The 20,525-nt window shown below is 39.5% G+C and overlaps 2 protein-coding genes across 2 annotated transcripts; both read right to left on the bottom strand.

Moving 5' to 3' along the window:
• Positions 1-309: 309 nt before the first annotated feature.
• On the bottom strand, positions 310-3,221 carry LOC120442621 (C-C chemokine receptor type 2-like). The gene is made up of 4 exons (XM_039619476.1): positions 3,215-3,221; positions 2,129-2,278; positions 1,001-1,915; positions 310-750 (listed from the first exon to the last, which is right to left on the bottom strand). Exons 1-3 carry the CDS (start codon positions 3,219-3,221, stop codon positions 1,017-1,019), a joined length of 1,056 nt encoding a protein of 351 aa, XP_039475410.1. The 3' UTR covers positions 310-750; positions 1,001-1,016.
• A 6,359-nt stretch (positions 3,222-9,580) lies between these two features.
• On the bottom strand, positions 9,581-12,574 carry LOC120442551 (C-C chemokine receptor type 2-like). The gene is made up of 3 exons (XM_039619179.1): positions 12,500-12,574; positions 11,412-11,549; positions 9,581-11,198 (listed from the first exon to the last, which is right to left on the bottom strand). Exons 1-3 carry the CDS (start codon positions 12,504-12,506, stop codon positions 10,300-10,302), a joined length of 1,044 nt encoding a protein of 347 aa, XP_039475113.1. The 5' UTR covers positions 12,507-12,574; the 3' UTR covers positions 9,581-10,299.
• Between the last annotated feature and the right edge of the window lie 7,951 nt (positions 12,575-20,525).

Raw genomic sequence — 20,525 nt, forward strand, 5'->3', positions numbered from 1 at the left:
CAGCTTATCAGGAACTTCAGAGCTTCATTTTACTTGAATATGTTTACAATTGATGACATCTTTATTGTAGTTTTTGCACCACTTATGGTGCCATGTATTAGATCATGCTGCTGTTTTACGATAGTGAAGAATTACCTGCATAGTAAATTAATCTGAGATCATCTCATAGAACGTTTGATCTTCTCTCTTTGCAGGACTGTGTACAGAATTTGTCATGAGAAATAAAAGAACATGATCACTGCAAATATTCTTCTCCGAATGAACAATGCACTTCATGACCTTTATTTGACAGAAGTGGAGGATCTGCTGTATCATTGATTGTCTTAACGAAGCGATAATACAAAATCAGGATAGGAGTCAACTCCACTGGCAAATAGCGACAAATACAAGGAACCATAACATTATACAACAAACAAAAGAACTATAAAAGGCTGAACATCAGAAAATAATGTGGAAATAGTTAGAAATGTGAATTACAGTAAGACAATGTGCACATTTTGTACAACAAAGATCTGAAATAGTTTTGTGCTCTTTTTGGTGTGTTTTTGCAAACATGTAAGGCTCATAAAAGATGTCTGAAGAATTAAGCAAACTGTTACAGGTTGCTGTAAAGCAGCAGGTTCGGTTTAGGAGACCAGCAAGTTTAATTTAACCTGAGCAGAAAAAGGAAGAGCATTGGAGTCGAAGGTAATTAAGATTCTGGGTGAGTCTGCAGCCGATGTTGGAGACTGCATCCTGGATGAATCAAACCTGTTAAAGAAATGATTCAGTTCATTTGTCCACCTCGCATACCCCCGGATTCATAGGGCAAAAGTCAGGGGCAAATAATTGCTGTAAATTCAAAAGGTCAAAAAGTGTAGAGACACATTTTGAAGGTGCCACACAGGTGAAGAACACTGTCGTATTTGTCAAATAGAAGTGACCAAATGAACAAAAAGAACATGAACAAGGCACGGTCTGCAGTAATAACAGGGTGAAACATTCATGACAAAATACTTACAACTGTCCTCCACCTTCTACAGTTTAAAAGAGGAGGTGATTTCAGAGCCCCTGGACATAACTGAGCTTCTCCTGAATGAGCTGTCTGTCAGATCTATGCTGTAACCAGGCATCAACTTTTTCAGCAGCTGCAAGGCTCGTCTCATAAACTTCTCTCCCACAAAAGCATATATGATGGGATTCAGACAGCAGTGAGTGTAAGCAAAGGCTTCAGTCACTGTTATTGACAGCCTTATATTTTCGTCCAAGACTTTATCATTGAGGATTATTTCTTTTTCCAGGAAGAACTTTAGGAAAAGGGAAATGTTATATGGAGCCCAGAGCAAGAAAAATGCAACTACTATGCAGATGATCAGCTTGATGATGCGGTGCTTCTTTGCGGTCCTCATGTTTACCAGTGTGGGGATGATCCTGGAGTAGCAACCTACCATCACCAGCAAGGGAATCACAAGACCCAGCACATTTGTGGTAAACAAATCATAACGCTCCCATATTTTGCTCTCGTCAGGATAGTCACACTGCACTCCTTGGGATTCCTGTTCTTTTGCCTTTCTGAAGATAAAATCCGGCAGAGAGACAAACAAGCTCAGCATCCAAACGAGCACGGTCAGAATGATGGAAGCCCTCTTTGTGCGATAACGTGCAACCCTGTGAGCGTGCACAATGATCATGTAGCGGTCCAGCGTCATGACAACCATGAAGAAGATGCTGCTGAAGAAGCCAATGTGGTGAGAGCAGGAGATCAAACGGCACATGAAGTCTCCAAAAGTCCACTGGCCGACCCTGGCATAGTGAGAGTAGAAAGGCAGCGTGAAGACGAAGAGGAGGTCAGAGAGAGCCAGGTTGAAGAGGCAGATGTCTGTCAGGTTGCACTGATTGCGGTGCTTCACCAGGACATACACCACTAGTCCATTACCTTTGGGAGAAAAGACACAATAAGTGTACCTGTCACACTGTTACATGTAGAATAATATTCTCTCTTTCCCGTTTCATCTGTGTGTCTCACATACACACACCTGCATACATAGTTAAAAGTTCGCAAGTTGGAAATTCCCAGAAAAGCAGATCTGTGCAATGTGTAAAAACAACCCATAATCTCCACAGCATACACACAAGAGGACACACCTACCTATGAAGCCCATGATGAAAACCAAACTGTAGAGAGTGGTGAGAAACACTTTGTTGAAGTCCTTTACATCACTTACGTTGGTAGGAGGAAAGCCTGTGCAGTTAGGAAAGTCAAAGCAATCTTGGTAATCATAGCACGTGGTGTATTCTTCTGCAGAAAGAGAGAGAAAGATTTATTATTAACATTATTATTTCTATTAATTTAAGCACAGGCTACGACAATTGAGGTGCATAACAGTATATCAATGACTTCTATACTGCTGTAAACAGATGCTGCTGTTGGAGGTTAACTGGATTTATTTTTGAGTGCTCATTGCATCAAAGTGTTAGGTTTGGTTTCGTAATGCCGTTTCAACCCTTATCAAGTGCCAGTTGAATTGCCAACCTATTGCTGATGACATGTTTCTGTTTTAAAGGAGGTTTTCCTTTGCTATGAGCACCACAAATAATCCATTCAGGTCTGCTGGTTTGGCCCCCCAGGCTGTTGACAGTGGGGGTGATTTTGCCACCTATTGGTGCTCATTGGTACTCCCTCTTGGGAAAATTATCATTGAGCCAAACTTTATAAAAACAGGATTTAATCTGAAAACTGGTTTTATGAGGATTAAAATTCATTACATGGTATACAGCTATAAACCCCAGGACAGACTATTTCATTTACTTTGTTTATCTATCTTATTGTGATTTTTCATGTAGACTTGTTTTTTGTTTTCGTTTTTGGACATTTGAAATTTTTCAACACCATTACCGGGATTTCACAAAATTACTATTTTATTCTGAAAATAACAGATATATGGATGGAGATAACAGCAGGTAAAAGTCGTATTAAGGCATTGTGGCAATGAATAAATTTTATATGTTTTCATCTACTATTAAAAAAACAACAGTAAAAATAAGATCTCTAGATTAAACATGAAATTAGAAATCATGAAGTAGCTTTGACATAGTTTCAGTCACAGCATTTGGTTTTAGATGTGCGTGCAGGCTTAAACATTACACTTCACAACCCAAGTAAATTTCCAAGAACTCTGTAAAACATGACACTTTAAATAGTCTAAATTGTGGATTAATGTTGAAAGATAATTACCTGACATTGTGATATCTCAGTGATGGCTCTTCCAACCAGGTCAAGTCAGGAATTACACTACAAGGCTCCCTTAACTCGTTTACTGATGTGATCCCTTTAGATGTGCAGAAATGAACTGACTATCAAAAGTTCTGCAGTCCCCTACTGATGAGAACAGAAAAGGAAAAAAAAGATGTTGTTTCCTGTACGTCCCCAAATCTGATCTTTATCAGGAGTCTGCCCTAAATCTAGACTGACAGAAAATGGTTCAAAGCACAACAGATCAAATAGAGACACATCTTCACACCTTCAGAAAATGAGTGCTTGTTATTTCTTAAAGTGACAGGAGGTTTATTATTATTAATATTGTTACTGATACTATTTCTTTTCTTCTTGGACTCATTAATGTACACCACTGTCCAATATCACACACTGTGCACTTACAGGAGACTTTAGTTGTTATGCCTCACTAATACTGGGACTACTACTTTTACCTTCAACAGGTGGTGCAAGCATTCCTTAGAGATCCAGGATGATTATGTTAGTTTAAATGAATCAACACCCCCGAGTCACTCTAACTACCAGAAATCTCGAACCACAGGCCGGGGGGGCGGTGTGGCAGCAATTTTTCACACCATTTAGTTCATTTGAAAGCATGATGCTTATCCTTGTCCACCCCAGCTGTAAAACTCAAAAACCAGTCTTATTTGTTATCATCTATCGTCTACCGAGTTTATGTCTGGTATCTCAGACTTTTTATCTGATGTAGTGCTCAGCTCAGATAAAATAATTATTGTGGGTGATTTTAACATCCACGTAGATGCATCTGTCAAAATGTGAAAGAACCCACCCACCACTTTAATCACACTCTAGATCTTGTTTTAAGAAACTAAACATTTAACAGTGTTTCCTGAAAACCCTCTCTTGTCTGATCATCTCCTGATAACATTTACATTTACAATAATTGATTAAACAGCAGTGGGGAGTAGACTTAATCACAGTAGATGTCTTTCTGAAAGCGCTTTAATTAAGTTTAAGAATATAATCCACCTACTGTTATCATCTTCAATGCCCTGTACCAAGTGTTGTGGAAATTTGTTAACAAGGCCTGCAGACACGATGAGCAGTTAAAACCCAACACTTTTATTTCCCATGCATGAGGAGAAACGTCAGTCGGGGGGAACTGAGAGCTGTCTCTGACAACGAACAGTTCAGGTCCCTTTTAAACACAGTCAGGGAACAAAAGGCTTTTACAGTTGTAGTTAAAACCTTGGCTCTAAACAGGAAAACTCTATCACCTGTGAAAATCTCGCCCACTCTCGGCTCAAACTTTCCCATGTGAACTTCCATTTCCTGAGACACACTCACCAGGCTCCCACCATCTGTTTCCCAGTGTGAATAAGGTGTGAATCAAACACACTAAAACTAAGTGACATCAAAAGCATCTTCATTAATACAATACATTAAAGAGAAATCCCACTGCACAAGATAGATCAGAGCAGCTACCTAAACGCTACTCCAACAGAGGTCGATTATCTTGTTAATAACTTTGCCTCCTCCCTAAAATACGACTCTGGATACTGTAACTCCTGTAAAAACTAAGGCCTCAAATCAAAAGTACTTGACTCCGTGGTATAATTCTCAAACACGTAGCCTAAAGCAGATAACTCGTAAGCTGGAGAGGAAATGGCATGTCACAAATTTAGAAGATCATCATTTAGCCTGGAGAAATAGTTGTTGCTTTATAAGAAAGCCCTCCGCAAAGTCAGAACATCTTACTATTCATCACCGTTTGAAGAAAATAAGAACAACCCCAGGTTTCTCTTCAGCACTGTAGCCAGGCTGACAAAAAGTCAGAGCTCTACTCAGCCGACCACAAATAAAATTTTAATCATTAGAGAAAAAATTACCCACAAACCATCTCACAGATTTAATATTATCTACAGCTACTTTCAGTACCATTGATATTCATTTAGACTCTTTTTCTCCAATTGATCTTTCTGAGTAAACTTCAATAATTACTTCCTCCAAACATCAACGTGTCTTTCAGACCCCATTCCTACAAGACTGCTCAAAGAAGTCCTGCCATTAATTAATGCTTCAATCTTAAATATGATCAACCTATCTCCAACCTTCCTTTCATATCAAAAATCCTTGAAAGAGTAGTTGACAAACAGCTAACAGATCATCTGCAGAGAAATGGTATATTTGAAGAGTTTCAGTCAGGTTTCAGAGCTCATCACAGCACAGAAACAGCTTTAGTGAAGGTTACAAATGATCTTCTTATGGCCTCTGACAGTGGACTCATCTCTGTGCTTGTCCTGCTAGACCTCAGTGCAGCGTTCAATACTGTTGACCATAATATCCTATTAGAGCGATTAGAAAATGCTGTAGGTATTACAGGTACTGCACTGCAGTGGTTTGTATCATATCTATCTAATAGACTTCAATTTGTACATGTAAATGGAGAGTCTTCTTCATACACTGAGGTTAATTATGGAGTTCCACAGGGTTCAGTGCTAGGACCAATTCTGCTTACATTATACATGCTTCCCTTAGGCAGTATTGTCAGAAGACATAGTATACATTTTCCCTGCTATGCAGATGACACGCAGCTCTATCTATCTATGAAGCCAGATAACACACACCAATTACTTAAACTGCAGGAATGTCTTAAAGACATAAAGACCTGGATGGCCGCTAACTTTCTGCTCCTTAATTCAGATAAAACTGAGGTTATTGTACTCGGCCCTGAAAATCTTAGAAATATGGTATCTAAGCAGATTCTTACTCTGGATGGCATTACCTTGGCCTCCAGTAATGCTGTGAGGAACCTTGGAGTCATTTTTGACCAGGACATGTCCTTCAACGCACATATTAAACAAATATGTAAGACCGCTTTCTTCCATTTGCGCAACATCTCTAAAATTAGAAATATCCTGTCTCTTAGTGACGCTGAAAAACTAGTTCATGCATTTATTACTTCTAGGCTGGACTACTGTAACTCATTATTGGAAGTCATAAAAACTCCCTGAAAAGCCTTCAGTTAATCCAAAATGCTGCAGCAAGAGTACTGACAAGGACTAGAAAGAGAGAGCATATTTCTCCTGTTTTGGCTTCCCTTCATTGGCTTCCTGTTGAATCCAGAATTGAATTCAAAATCCTGCTCCTCACATACAAGGTCTTAAATAATCAGGCCCCATCTTATCTTAATGACCTTGTAGTACCATATCACCCTATTGGAGCACTTCGCTCTCGCACTGCAGGCTTACTTGTTTTTCCTAGAGTATTTAAAAGTAGAATGGGAGGGAGAGCCTTCAGTTTTCAGGCCCCTCTTCTGTGGAACCAGCTTCCAGTTTGGATTCGGGAGACAGACACTATCTCTACTTTTAAGATTAGGCTTAAAACTTTCCTTTTTGCTAAAGCATATAGTTAGGGCTGGACCAGGTTGTTGGAGTGTGCTATCTACTGTACAATATAAAGCGCCTTGAGGCGACTTTTGTTGTGATTTGGCGCTATATAAATAAAATTGAATTGAATTGAATTGAATATTTTATGATTGTCATTTGTACTTAGAAACATATAATCAATAATGTTTAGAGGTATATAATCGATTGCATATTGATAGAATGTCTGATTCTTAGTGGTCTGCAAACACTCTGTGTGCGTTCCAGAGTAGTCTGGCATGCACCACACACATCCTAAGGTCATGAGAGAGGTTGTACCTTCTCTCTCTGATTTATACTATGGGAGGACACCTACTCTGCATCTGTTTAAGTATAAGAGACCTTTGTTTAGGTGGACCGCTGGACTCCTAGCACCAGCTTTGGGGAGTTGTTCGCAGGGTCATATTTTGACACACACACACACACACACACACACACACACACACACACACACACACACACACACACACACACACACACACACACCTACACACAGACGAGCTACTCTTTGTTCACATATATGCCTGGTTGAGATGTCACATTTTAATGAGACTATGCATATTCATGTAACCACAATAAAGAGCAGTGCTACGGGAGAGCTGACTGAGAGTGACTGGGGTTTGAGTGCCAGGAACAGCGCTCGTCTCGGTCATCTCTCTTGTGCACGAGATCACACAAAGAGCTCTGGTGACTTGCACCTTGCTTTCGCCATTGTAGTAGAATTGTCTCGGCTGTTCCAGCAATAGGTTTGTGCCAACATGAACCTAACACAGGTGACCCTGAATTCTCCCTTGGTCATGCTGCAATAGGCATAGGCTGCTGGGGGATTCCCATGATGCATTGAGTTTTTCCCTTTCAGTCACCCTTTTCACTCACTATGTGTGAATAGACCTCTCAGCATCGAATCTTACTTGTTATTAATCTCTGTCTCTCTTCCACAGCATGCCTTCTGTCCTGTCTTCCGTCTCTCACCCCAACCGGTTGCAGCAGATGGCCGCCCCTCCCTGAGCTTGGTTCTGCCGGAGGTTTCTTCCTGTTAAAAGGGAGTTTTCCCTTCGCACTGTCACCAAAGTCCTTGCTCATAGCGGGTCATTTGATTGTTGAGTTCTTTTCTGTATGTATTACTGTAGGGTCTACCTAACAATATAAAGCACCTTGAGATGAATGTTGTTGTGATTTGGCGTTATATAAATAAAATTGAATTGAATTGAAATTCTGGTTCCATGCTGATGTGATAAAATTGTGCAGTTGCTGTAGATTTGGTGGCAGCACATTCATGATAACAAACCTCCAGTTCAGCCACATCCTAAAGCTGGTCTATTAGATTTAGGCTGTGGTGGCTGTGGAAGCCTTTTGATCACATTGAACTTGTCATGTAAATATAATAGTATGAGGTTATTTGAACTCAAACATGGTGGGTGCTCCTGCTGGATTCAGCCATCAGAAGATGAAAACTCTACAGTGATGAAGAGACGCACATAGTCAACAGCAATACTCAGAATGCTCAGTTGGTGCTGAGGGTCACAAACGTTTCCACAAAAATATCCCCCACACCATTACACCACCAGCAGCACCATGAACTGTTGATACAAGACAGGATCGCTCCATCCTTTTATGTTGTCTATACCAAATTCTAACATCTGACATCATGTCCCTGCCATCCAAGTATGGAAGCAGAATTCAAGAATAATATGAACTGACGACATTTTCCAGTCTTCAGTTGTCCAAACTGTGTAGTGCAAACTCCTGCCTCAGTTTCATGATCTGTTCATCAGAATGGCATCCAGTGTGGTCTTCTGCTGCTGTAGCACATCTGGGTCAATGTATATTATACATTCAGAGATGCTCTTCTACATATTTTGGTTGTAACAAGTTTTTATTTGAGTTAATGTTGCAAATGTATCAACTCAACAATGACTGGCTGTATATTGTTGCTTTTCTGGACCATTTTCTGTAAACACTAGAGATGGTTGCACATTTAAATATTCAGATCAGCCCTTCTGGCACAAATAATCACATCATGTTCATTGTAACTTTAACTGAAATCAACTTTCTTCCCTATTATGATGCTCACTTTAAACTTAAGCAGGTTGACTTGACCACGTCTGCAGGTCTAAATGCTCTGATTTGCTGCCACATGATTGGCTGATTAGATATTTGTGTTCATGTGCAGTTGAACGGGCAAGTTTATTGATGTGTGCAGTAAATGTTTAGTTTTTCTTTTTTCTTTGCATTGAACAGTTTAAACTTGTATTTGGGGATGCAGTGACACACTTTGGTTATTTTGGCAAAGCTGTCACTCATATTGTTTGAACCTTTTTTTTAACATACTGTATATGAAAATATGACATCCCCTTTTCTTTGACGCTTACATGGAACAAAGATTATGTTCAGATTGCTGAACTATTTAGTCAGGAACTTTTGATGCAGCGAAAAAGACTTCTCCATTTTTCCTTTTGAAAGACCCATCGTGTCCTTTTCCTTTTTAAAATGTATGCAAATAATGGGCTTTTTCTTGCTTATCCTGAAACTCACATTCCCCACACTAAGGTGTTGGTGTAGTTTTTTCCCATTAGCATTAATATGAAATAGAAAAAAGAGAGGGGAAAATGTTTGCAGATGGAGAGTTTATATTTTGTTCTTTCAGATATACTTCTTAAATAAACTGACTGTATGTTCAGTACAGCTTAACAGGAACTTCAGAGCTTCATTTTACTTGAATATGTTTACAATTGATGACATCTTTATTGTAGTTTTTGCACCACTTATGGTGCCATGTATTAGATCATGCTGCTGTTTTACGATAGTGAAGAATTACCTGCAGTAGTAAATTAATCTGAGACCATCTCATAGAACGTTTGATCTTCTCTCTTTGCAGGACTGTGTACAGAATTTGTCATTGCAGTAAGAGTGAGAAATAAAAGAACATGATCACTGCAAATATTCTTCTCCGAATGAACTTCATGATCTTTATTTGACAGAAGTGGAGGATCTGCTGTATCATTTATTGTCTTAACAAAGCGATAATACAAAATCAGGATAGGAGTCAACTCCACTGGCAAATAGCGACAAATACAAGGAACCATAACATAATACAACAAACAAAAGAACTATAAAAGGCTGAACATCAGAAAACAATGTGGAAGTAGTTAGAAATGTGAATTACAGTAAGACATTGTGCACATTTTGTACAATCAAGATCTGAAATAGTTTTGTGCTCTTTTTGGTGTGTTTTTGCAAACATGTAAGGCTCATAAAAGATGTCTGAAGAAGTAAGCAAACTGTTACAGGTTGCTGTAAAACAGCAGGTTCAGTTTAACAGACCAGCAAGTTTAATTTAACCTGAGCAGAAGAAAGAAGAGTATTAGAGTATAAGGTAATTAAGATTCTGTAAATCGGCAGTGCTAACACACATTAAAGGCATTAAAGAAGTATTGAGCACATTTACAATCTAACCGTGAGGAAAAAAAAAATTGCTGTAAATTCAAAAGATCCAAAAGTGTAGAGACACATTTTGAAGGTGACACACAGGTGAAGAACACTGTCGTATTTGTCAAATAACGCTCCCAAATGAACAAAACAAACATGAAAAAGGCACGGTCTGCAGTAATAACAGGGTGAAACATTCATGACAAAATACTTACAACTGTCCTCCACCTTCTACAATTTAAAGGTGGAGGTGATTTCAGAGCCCCTGGACATAACTGAGCTTCTCCTGAATGAGCTGTCTGTCAGATCTCTGCGGTAACCAGGCATCAACTTTGTCAGCAGCTGCAAGGCTCGTCTCATAAACTTCTCTCCCACAAAAGCGTATATGATGGGATTCAGACAGCAGTGAGTGTAAGCAAAGGCTTCGGTCACTGTTATTGACAGCCTTATATTTTCGTCCAAGACTTTATCATTGAGGATTATTTCTTTTTCCAGGAGGAACTCCAGGAAAAGGGAAATGTTATATGGGGCCCAGAGCAAGAAAAATACAACCACTATACAGATGATCAGCTTGACGATCCGGTGCTTCTTTGTGGTCCTCATGTTCACCAGTGTGGGGATGATCCTGGAGTAGCAACCTACCATCACCAGCAAGGGAATCACAAGACCCAGCACATTTGTGGTAAACAAATCATAACGCTCCCATATTTTGCTCTCGTCAGGATAGTCACACTGCACTCCTTGGGATTCCTGTTCTATTGCCTTTCTGAAGATAAAATCCGGAAGAGAGACAAACAAGCTCAGCATCCAAACGAGCACAGTCAGAATGATGGAAGCCCTCTTTGTGCGATAACGTGCAACCCTGTGAGCGTGCACGATGATCATGTAGCGGTCCAGCGTCATGACAACCATGAAGAAGATGCTGCTGAAGAAGCCAATGTGGTGAGAACCGGATATCAAACGGCACATGAAGTCTCCAAAAGTCCACTGGCCGACCCTGGCATAGTGAGAGTAGAAAGGCAACATGAAGACGAAGAGGAGGTCAGAGAGAGCCAGGTTGAAGAGGCAGATGTCTGTCAGGTTGCACTGATTGCGGTGCTTCACCAGGACACACACCACTAGTCCATTACCTTTCGATGAAAAAACACAAGAAGTGTACCTGTCACACTGTTACATGTAGAACAACGTTATCTCTTTCCCGTTTCATCTGTGTGTCTCACATACACACACCTACGTACATAGTTAAAAGTCAGCAAGTTGGAAATTCCCAGAAAAGCAGGTCTGTGCAATGTGTAAAAACAATCCATAATCTCCACAGCATACACACAAGAGGACACACCTACCTATGAAGCCCATGATGAAAACCAAACTGTAGAGAGTGGTGAGAAATACTTTGTTGAAGTCCTTTACATCACTTATGTTGGTAGGAGAAAAGCCTGTGACGTCAGAGTAATTTGGGTAATCATAGTACGTGGTGTTTTCTTCAGCAGAAAGAGAGAGAAAGAGTTACTATTATTATTTTTTATATTATTAATTTCAGCACAGGCTACGACAATTAAAGTGGATAACAGTATATAAAAGACTTCTTTACTGCTGTAAACAGATGCTATCATTGGAGGTTAACTGTATTTATTTTTGAGTGCTCATTGCATCAAAGTGTTAGGTTTGGTTTCGTAATGCCGTTTCAACCCTTATCAAGTGCCAGTTGAATTGCCAACCTATTATTGATGACATGTTTCTTTTTTAAAGGAGGTTTTCCTTTGCTATGAGCACCACAAATAATAATCCATTCAGGTCTGCTGGTTTGGCCCCCCAGCCAGTTGACAGTGGGGGTGATTTTGCCACCTATTGGTGCTCATTGGTACTCCCTCTTGGGAACATTATCATTGAGCCAAAACTTTATAAAAACAGGATTTAATCTGAAAACTGGTTTTATGAGGATTAAAATTCATTAGATGGTATACAGCTATAAACCCCAGGACAGACTATTTCATTTTGTTTATCTGTGTTATTATGATTTTTCATGTAGACTTGTTTTTTGCTTTGTTTTTTGGCTCATTTGACATTTTTCAACACTATTACTGTGATTTTTCAAAATTACTATTGTAATTATTATGAAAATAACAGATACATGGATGGAGATAACAGCAGGTGTAAAAGTCGTATTAAGGCATTGTGGCAGGGAATAAATTTTATATGTTTTCATCTACTATTAAAAAAACAACAGTAAAAATAAGATCTCTAGATTAAAGATGAAATTAGAAATCATGAAGTAGCTTTGACATAGTTTCAGTCACAGCATTTGGTTTTAGATCTCTGTGCGTGCAGCCTTAAACATTATACTTCACAACCCAAGTAAATTTCCAAGAACTCTGTAAAACATGACACTTTAAATAGTCTAAATTGTGGATTTCTGTTGAAAGATAATTACCTGACATTGTGATATCTCAGTGATGGCTCTTCCAACCAGGTCCAGTCAAGAATTATACTTCAAGGCTTCTGTTCCCCGTTTACTGATGTGATCCCTTTAGATGTGCAGAAATGAACTGACTATCAAAAGTTTTGCAGTCCCCTACTGATGAGAACAGAAAAGGAAAAAAAAGATGTCGTTTCCTGTACGTCCCCAAATCTGATCTTTATCAGGAGTCTGCCCTAAATCTAGACTGACAGAAAATGGATCAAAGCACAAAAGATAAAATGGTGACACAAATTCACACCTTCAGAAAATGAGTGCTTGTTATTTCTTAAAGTGACAGGAGGTTTATTATTATTAATATTCTTAATATTTTTATTTGTTTTTCTTCTTGGACTCATTAAGGCACACCACTGCTCAGTATCATACACTGTGCACTTAGAGGAGACTTTAGTCATTATGCCTCATTAGGACTGGGTTGGACCCACTTTTACCTTCAACAGGTGCTGCAAGCATTCCTCAGAGATTTTGGTTTATGTTGATGTGATAGCATCGTGCAGCTGCTGTAGATTTGGTGGCTGCACATTCATAATGACAAACCTCCAGTTCAGCCACATCCCAAAGCCGGTCTGTTAGATTTAGGCTGTGGTGGTAAATGGTAAATAGCGCTTTTCTACTCTCCGGAGTACTCAAAGCGCTCCATACAACATGCCTCATTCACCCATTCATACAAGCATTTCTAAACTTAAGGGCAAACTAAACTGCATTCACACACACATTCATACTCCGATGAACGCTTCGGAGGGCAACTTGGGGTTAGTATCTTGCCCAAGGATATTTGGCATGCAGACTGGGGAAGCCAAGGATCAAACCACCAACCTTCCTATCAGTAGCTGATCTGCTCTACCACCTGAGCCACAGCCATTGTTGAAGCCATTTGAGCACCATTGAGTGTGGTCTTTTGCTACTGTAGCTCATCTAGATCAATGTATATTATACATTCAGATATGCTCTTCTACATACTTTGGTTGTAACAAGTTTTTATTTGAGTTAATGTTGCAATCATAACAGCTCAACGATGACTGGCTGTATATTGTTGCTTTTCTGTACCTTTCTCTGTAAACACTAGAGATGGTTGCACACTTAAATATTCAGATCAGCCCCTCTGGCACAAATAATCACATCATGTTCATTATAACTTTAACTCAAATCAACATCTTCCCTATTATTATGCTCACTTTAAACTTAAGTATGTTGACTTGACTACGTCTGCAGGTCTAAATGCTCTGAATTGCTGCCACGTGATTGGCTGATTAGATATTTGTGTTCATGTGCAGTTGAATAGGCATGCTTATTGACAGTGTTGGGCAAGTTACTTTGAAAAAGTAATTATTTATAGTTACTTTTTTGAAGAAGTAACTAGTAACTGAGTTAGTAACTGAGTTACTATGTTCTAAAAGTAATTAATTACTTGAAAAGTAACTAATGCATTACTTTAAAAAAAATGTTTAACCCTCTGGGGTCCAGGGTATAATTGCCCATTTTTAACTACTTTTGATTTTCACCTTTAAAAACTATTTACTTTGCCTTGTTTGGTATCATTCTTTTCAGCACAACCTTGCGTGTCTGAATTTACAGTTATGTTTTCATTTTGACATACTGTAATAACACAATTGATCTAAAATCAGACAAAAAACATAAAATCAGAGTAGAAAAAGTTATATTTTTTACTGTAACAACCACAAACATGTTTAATGAATCATATTTCATAATTTTAAATGCAAATATAAATTGTCAATTTTAAAATCATATGCACAAGTTTTGCAAACAACAAAGTTATTTGCATCCATTTAGCTTTTACCCTTTTTTTAAATAACCATTTCAAACTATTTACAGAACAATCAGCTGTTCTGCATTCAATAAGATGCCACACAAATTATTTGTGCCACTCCAAATATTTCTGTCCACTATAAAGGAGAACATCACAGCCTGATACCTGCAGGTCTGACAGCAGCGGGTGTATCACTCCTGTTTCTACCTGGAGACAGCAGTCGCCTCATTGTTCTGACACACAACACAAAACTAACCACAACACTACACACTAACTACTCAAGACAACACATTAACTACACACTCCAAACACGCTAAACGTCACAAATCTCCTAAATCTCAAAACTCGCTCTCTCTCTTTTTCTGCTCTCTCTCTCGCTCTCTCTCTCTCTCTCTATTCAGGAAACTACTCAGGAAAAAACATGCCTATATGTTCTTTATCATGACTCTGGTTTTACGTGGCCTATCAACACAATTTAAAAACTGGTATATATCACCTTGTTGCTTTGTCTTAAAGTGGTCGTGTGATTGGCTTACCACGACTACTTTATTCTTCCTCAGTCAAACAGCAGCACTCATGCGATTGTTTTGCCCCCTGAGCTCCAGGTGTTGTGCTAGAAAGTTATCGTGATTGCCATCTGTGGGAGCGCGCAGCTACTTAAAGCTGTAGCGCCCAGATTACTTACAGCTACTTCCGTGCAAATGATATAAGGTGCGGTAAGCTGAACACAGCTTCAACTGTTTGTTGAAAAATAGTAACACGACCGCACCGTATTTTCTTGTTAGTAACAGTAAGCTTCGATAGGAATAACTGTTAGATTACTCGTTACTGAAAAAAGTAACGCCGTTAGTAACACCGTTACTTGTAACGCTGTTATTCCCATCACTGCTTATTGATGTGTGCAGTTTTCTTTTCATGGAATAGTTTAAACTTGTATTTGGGGGATGCAGTGACACACTTTGTTTATTTTGGCAACAGCTTTCACTCATAATTTTTGAATCTATTTCAACATACTGTACATGAAAAATATGACATCCCCAAATTATTTGAATCTTACAAAGAACAAAGATGATGTTCAGATTGCTGAACTTTTTAATTTTTGATCCTACGAAAAAGCCCTCTTCATTTTTCCTTCTGAAAGACTCATTCTTGTTTTTAAAGAAAGATTAGGTTAATTTTATGCAATGACTTGTACTGTTGCTGCTTATGCTTCAATTTAATTTCCCCACAACAAGGTCTTTTCTGAGAAGTGATATGTTTGTACAAATAAGAGGCAGAAAAAAGAAGGTAAAAAATGTCTACAGGTGAAGAGTTTATTTGTTGTTCTTTCCAAGCGTGAAAAATGCATGCCAAAAAACTCACAACCGCCTTCTACCTTCTATCCTTTTAAGGTGGAGGTGACTTCAGAGGCCCTGGACATAACTGTGATTCTCCTGAATGAGCTGTTGTAACCAGGCACCAACTTCTTCAGCAGCTGCAAGGCTCAGCAGTGAGTATAAGCTAAGGTCTCATTTACTTTTATTGACAGCCTTACATTTTTGTACCAGGTTTCATCATTGAGGATTATTTCTCTTTCCTGAAGGAACTTCAGGAAAAGGGAAATGTTATATGGGGCCCACAGTATGAAAAATACAACCACTATACAGATGATCAGCTTGACAATCTTCTTTGAGGTCCTCATGTTTACCAACCTGGGGATGATCCTGGAGTAGCACCACCATGGGAATCACGAGACCCAGCACATTTCTGTTGAACAAATCATAACGCTCCCAGACTTTGCTCTCCTCGGGATAGTCACATTCAAACTCCTGAGACTCTTGTGTTTGCTGTATGAACATAAAATCTGGCAGAGAGACAAACAAGCTCAGCATCCAAATGAGCATGGTCAGAATAATAGCTGCCCTCTTAATGCAAAAACATGCAACCCTGTGAGCGTGCACAATGATCATGTAGCAACAACAGGTTCCTGCAATGTGTAAATACAATACAGTCCCCACGATATACACACAACACATCCTGGGATTTATAGGTAGGTGGACACATCTACCTATAAATCCCAGGATGAAAACCAAACTGTAGAGAGTGGAGAGAAACTGTTTGTTAGTCCTTTACATCGGTGGAGTTGGTAGGAGAAAAGTCTTCTCCTATCCCATTATCATAAGCGCTGTAATCTTCCTCTATGGCATTATAGAAAGAGAGAAAGAGCTTTTCAATATTATCATTATTATTATTATTATTATTAGTAGTAGTAGTAGTAGTATTGCTAATATTTTTTTTATTTATTTTGAAGTAGCCTGTTTAAAACCAACTCTTGTTGATATATTGCTGTTTTTAAAGGTTATTAATTTTACTATGAGCATAAATAATCGGCATTGGTGTTTTGGCCCTGAGTCAGTTCATGTTCCAGGTTATTTTGCAACCTTTGGGTGGTCACAAGTAGGCTACTCACTCCTCAGGTAAGTTTTTTCACTCATTTACTCCATACGCTGTCACTATTTTATGTAGGATTTAAACCTCCTTAATGTTGTCTATTCTGAAGAAAGGTCATATCAGGGTAAAATTTGCCCACATGTATAATCATCAACTTCTTTATTTCAGCTGGTGCAATAAAAGTTACTATTTCCTTCGGTCTCCTTTTCAATGATTTTCCACACAGATCTTTTTTTTCTTTTTGCATATCATGATATTATGTAACGTGATAACTATCTTATTAAAATAGTATTCATATATTGTTTAGCTTCAAAAAGTACATGTTTGCAGGTGAGATGATTGTAGATGTTAGCAGATATAAAGGACACCAAAGCGATTGTGGCAGTGCGTATCTTTTTACTTTTCACAAATGATGTTAAAATCAAAAGATCTTTAGACGCTATATACAACAGAAAACATGAATTATGGTATAATTTCAGTTGCAACATTAGGATTTCAATCCCTACAGCAGTGTGTACAGCCTTATATGTTACACATTATAAAAATAATACAAATATTACACTGCAAATATACAGAAATTCTGTATTACTGTTAAAATGTGTTCACCCAACATATCTCAGTGGTGTCTTTTCCAACTACATGAAGTCAGGAATTGCACTTGAGGGCTCCTTTTTTCTGTTTTACTGTTATGTAGAAATGAACAATCTGTCTCACTGTCAGCAGTCTGATAAAGAGGAGCGCAAGACAGAAATGCAGAATTCACTTCCTGTATGTGCGAGTGAGATCATTATCAGGAGTCTGTTCAACATCTAGACAGCCAAAAAAATACTTCAAAGAACAACAAAGCACTTGGTGACACAAATTGACACCTTCACAAAGTGACTGCTGGTTTTTACCTAATGTGTCACAAAGTTTAATATTATCATTTTCACTACTGTTATTACTTGTTTCTTCTTCTTCTTTGTCTCATTGTCACGTCAATGCTGCACAGCATAGATTCTACAGTCAGAGGATACTTTAGCAGGAATCACTTATAATGTAGATGCAGCAAGCTGCTGAACGTATTCCTCTGAGATTTTCATGACGGTTCATTGTAGCACGTCTCAAGCTACAGGAAACTCCTGCATGATGCTGCAGACACAGTGTTTCCTGGCCAACACATGACCTTGTTATTGCGTAGTTTGACTGATTACTGTCGTGCTGCTTTCATATAGCTCCAATCACTCTGTTCAGTCTTCTCTCTCGACACCCACACCCATCCCAGCGTGCTACTGCTTTAAATATGGAAAAGACCTGATTAGTTTGTCAGTGACAGCTGTGCCAGCTAGCCTGCCCTGTCACTGCCCCCAAAACTCGCTACAATACCCCTCCCCTGCAGCTGAGCCACAAACCACACTTCACCACCAGGGAGCCTAAGCTACTGTAGCCATTCTAATGCTCTAATAACTTTTGACTGATGTACACCACTGATGTACACCCCTCCCTTATCTGCTGGAACAAAATGGCCTTAGCCCTATGCTCAAGGCATCACTATGGAGAACAAAATGCCACCTGGCACTGCTCTGTCCACTAAACTAGATTTGTGGCAGCCCTCTGGGTGAAGGTGTTCAGAGGGCTGGTCAGTTCCACAAAGTTTGGTAGAAACCCGCGGTAATAACCGGCCAGCCCAAGAAACTGCTTCACCTCTTTTGTTGTCTTGGGATCCAGCAGGTCCCTATTTGTCTTTAGAGCATCTCAAAACATAATTTATTTTTTGTTCTTTCAAAAATACTTCTTAAATGTTCTGATTGTATTTTAACAACATCTTATCAGGAATTAAATACCTAAAGTTGAGTTTAACTACTTGACTTACTTAAGTACTCATAACTGTGTGAAAGAACACACTCACTGCAAATGTATTCTCAGAATGAACAACGTACTTCTTCAATATGACTCCACTTTATGATCTTCCATTGAAGTAAGTTCAAGATGTGCATTATCATTCATTGTTTTCAGAAAACAAAATCAGGATACCGGCTAAATGGATGCTTGGCTTGAATCAACTCAAGTGGAAAGTTAATGACAAATATAAGAACCATAACCAAAAAGAAGTGTATAAGGCTATGCATCCGAAAGTAATGGGGAACTAGATAGAAATATCTGAATGACAGCAAGACAATGTGCAGGTCTTCTAAAGAAAAAAAATCTGATATCTTTGTATGCTCGTTTTGGTTTGTTTGTCCGAATTGTAGGCTCAAAACAAATGTGTGAAAAACTCAAACTCTTACAGGTTGCTATAAACAAATGATGACAAAGTATCCAATACACTTGAGATTCAGAAAAGAAATTGGCATTTTATAAGTAAAAAGCATTTACATCTGAAATCTTGTAAGATATAATAGTATATACATATAGACACACTTCCCCCTTCGCCCCCTGCAGGCAGTCAATCCTTCAAGCTCGGGTTCTCTACCAGAGGCCTGGGAGCTTGAGGGTCCTGTGCAGTATCTTCGCTGTTCCTAGGACTGCGCTCTTCTGGACAGAGATCTCCGATGTTGTTCCCGGGATCTGCTGGAGCCACTCGCCTAGTTTGGGAGTCACCGCACCTAGTGCTCCGATTACCACGGGAACCACTGTTACCTTCACCCTCCACATCTTCTCCAGTCCTTCGGAACCGTCACATCGATCACTACGGCCGTCTTCTTCTGTGTGTCTACCACCACTATGTCCAGTTGGTTAGCCACCACCATTTTGTCCATCTGTAGATATTTTGTTCCATGTATGCCTTGCCTGCTAGCATCTTACACCCTGCTGTTATGTGCTGGATTGTCTCATGGGTATCTTTACACAGTCTGCACCTGGGGTCTTGCCTGGTGTGATAGACCCCAGCCTCTATGGATCTTGTCCTCAGGACTTGTTCCTGTGCTGCCATGATTAGTGCTTCCGTGCTGTCTTTCAGTCCGGCTTTGTCCAGCTACTGGTAGGATTTCTGGATATCAGCCACCTCTGCTATCTGCCGGTGGTACATACTGTGCAGGCGCCTGTCCTTCCATGATGGTTCCTCCTCTTCCTCCTCATTCTTGGGTTTCTGCTGCCAGAGGTATTCACTGAGCAAGTGGTCGGTTGGATCCATCTTACTGATGTGATGTATTCGTGGATGCTTGTTGTCTCATCCTGGACCGTGGTGCTGACACTCACCAGTCCCCGGTGTCCTCCCTTCCGCTTAGCATACAGCCTCAGGATGCTGGACTTGGGGTGAAACCCTCCATGCATGGTCAGGAGCTTCCTTGTCTTGATATCAGTATCTCCTCCTTTGACCAGCTTATTATCCCAGCAGGGTACCTGATCATGGGCAGGGCATAGGTGTTGATAGCCCAGATCTTACCGTCCAGCTGACTCCTCAGGACTTACCTGACCCTCTGCTCGTACGTGGTAGTTGCAGCTTTTCTAGTGGCCTCTTCATGGTTCCCATTTGCCTGTGGGATACCCAGGTACTGGTAGCTGTCCTCTATGTCTGCCTTTCTATGTCTTTTCATTTGCTATCAGCAACACAAATTATACTCAACTCCACTTTGCTGTTTTTATGGTTTTGCTCTCAGCTAGCTGATAATGCTGGTTATTTTCCAACCTTTAGGGAGTCACGGGTGCCCTACTCCCTCCTTGGGAAAGTTTGTCGCTACTTCACATCAGTTCATAATATGACTCTGCTTTATGAACATAGGATTTAAATACATATTCGAGGGTCAGATGATTATAGATGGTAGCACAGGTAAACTTTATTTAAGAATATTTTCCTGCCATGGT

The sequence above is a fragment of the Oreochromis aureus genome, linkage group 11 (assembly GCF_013358895.1).
Source record: "Oreochromis aureus strain Israel breed Guangdong linkage group 11, ZZ_aureus, whole genome shotgun sequence".
Lineage (NCBI taxonomy): Eukaryota > Metazoa > Chordata > Actinopteri > Cichliformes > Cichlidae > Oreochromis > Oreochromis aureus.

Excerpts from the sequence above, each read along its gene's own strand:
- LOC120442551 (XM_039619179.1), bottom strand. Across the intron at positions 11,199-11,411 it reads TTTCATCATGGGCTTCATAG|GTAATGGACTAGTGGTGTGT; the intron begins GTAGGTGTGTCC and ends TTTCATCGAAAG.
- LOC120442621 (XM_039619476.1), bottom strand. Across the intron at positions 1,916-2,128 it reads TTTCATCATGGGCTTCATAG|GTAATGGACTAGTGGTGTAT; the intron begins GTAGGTGTGTCC and ends TTTCTCCCAAAG.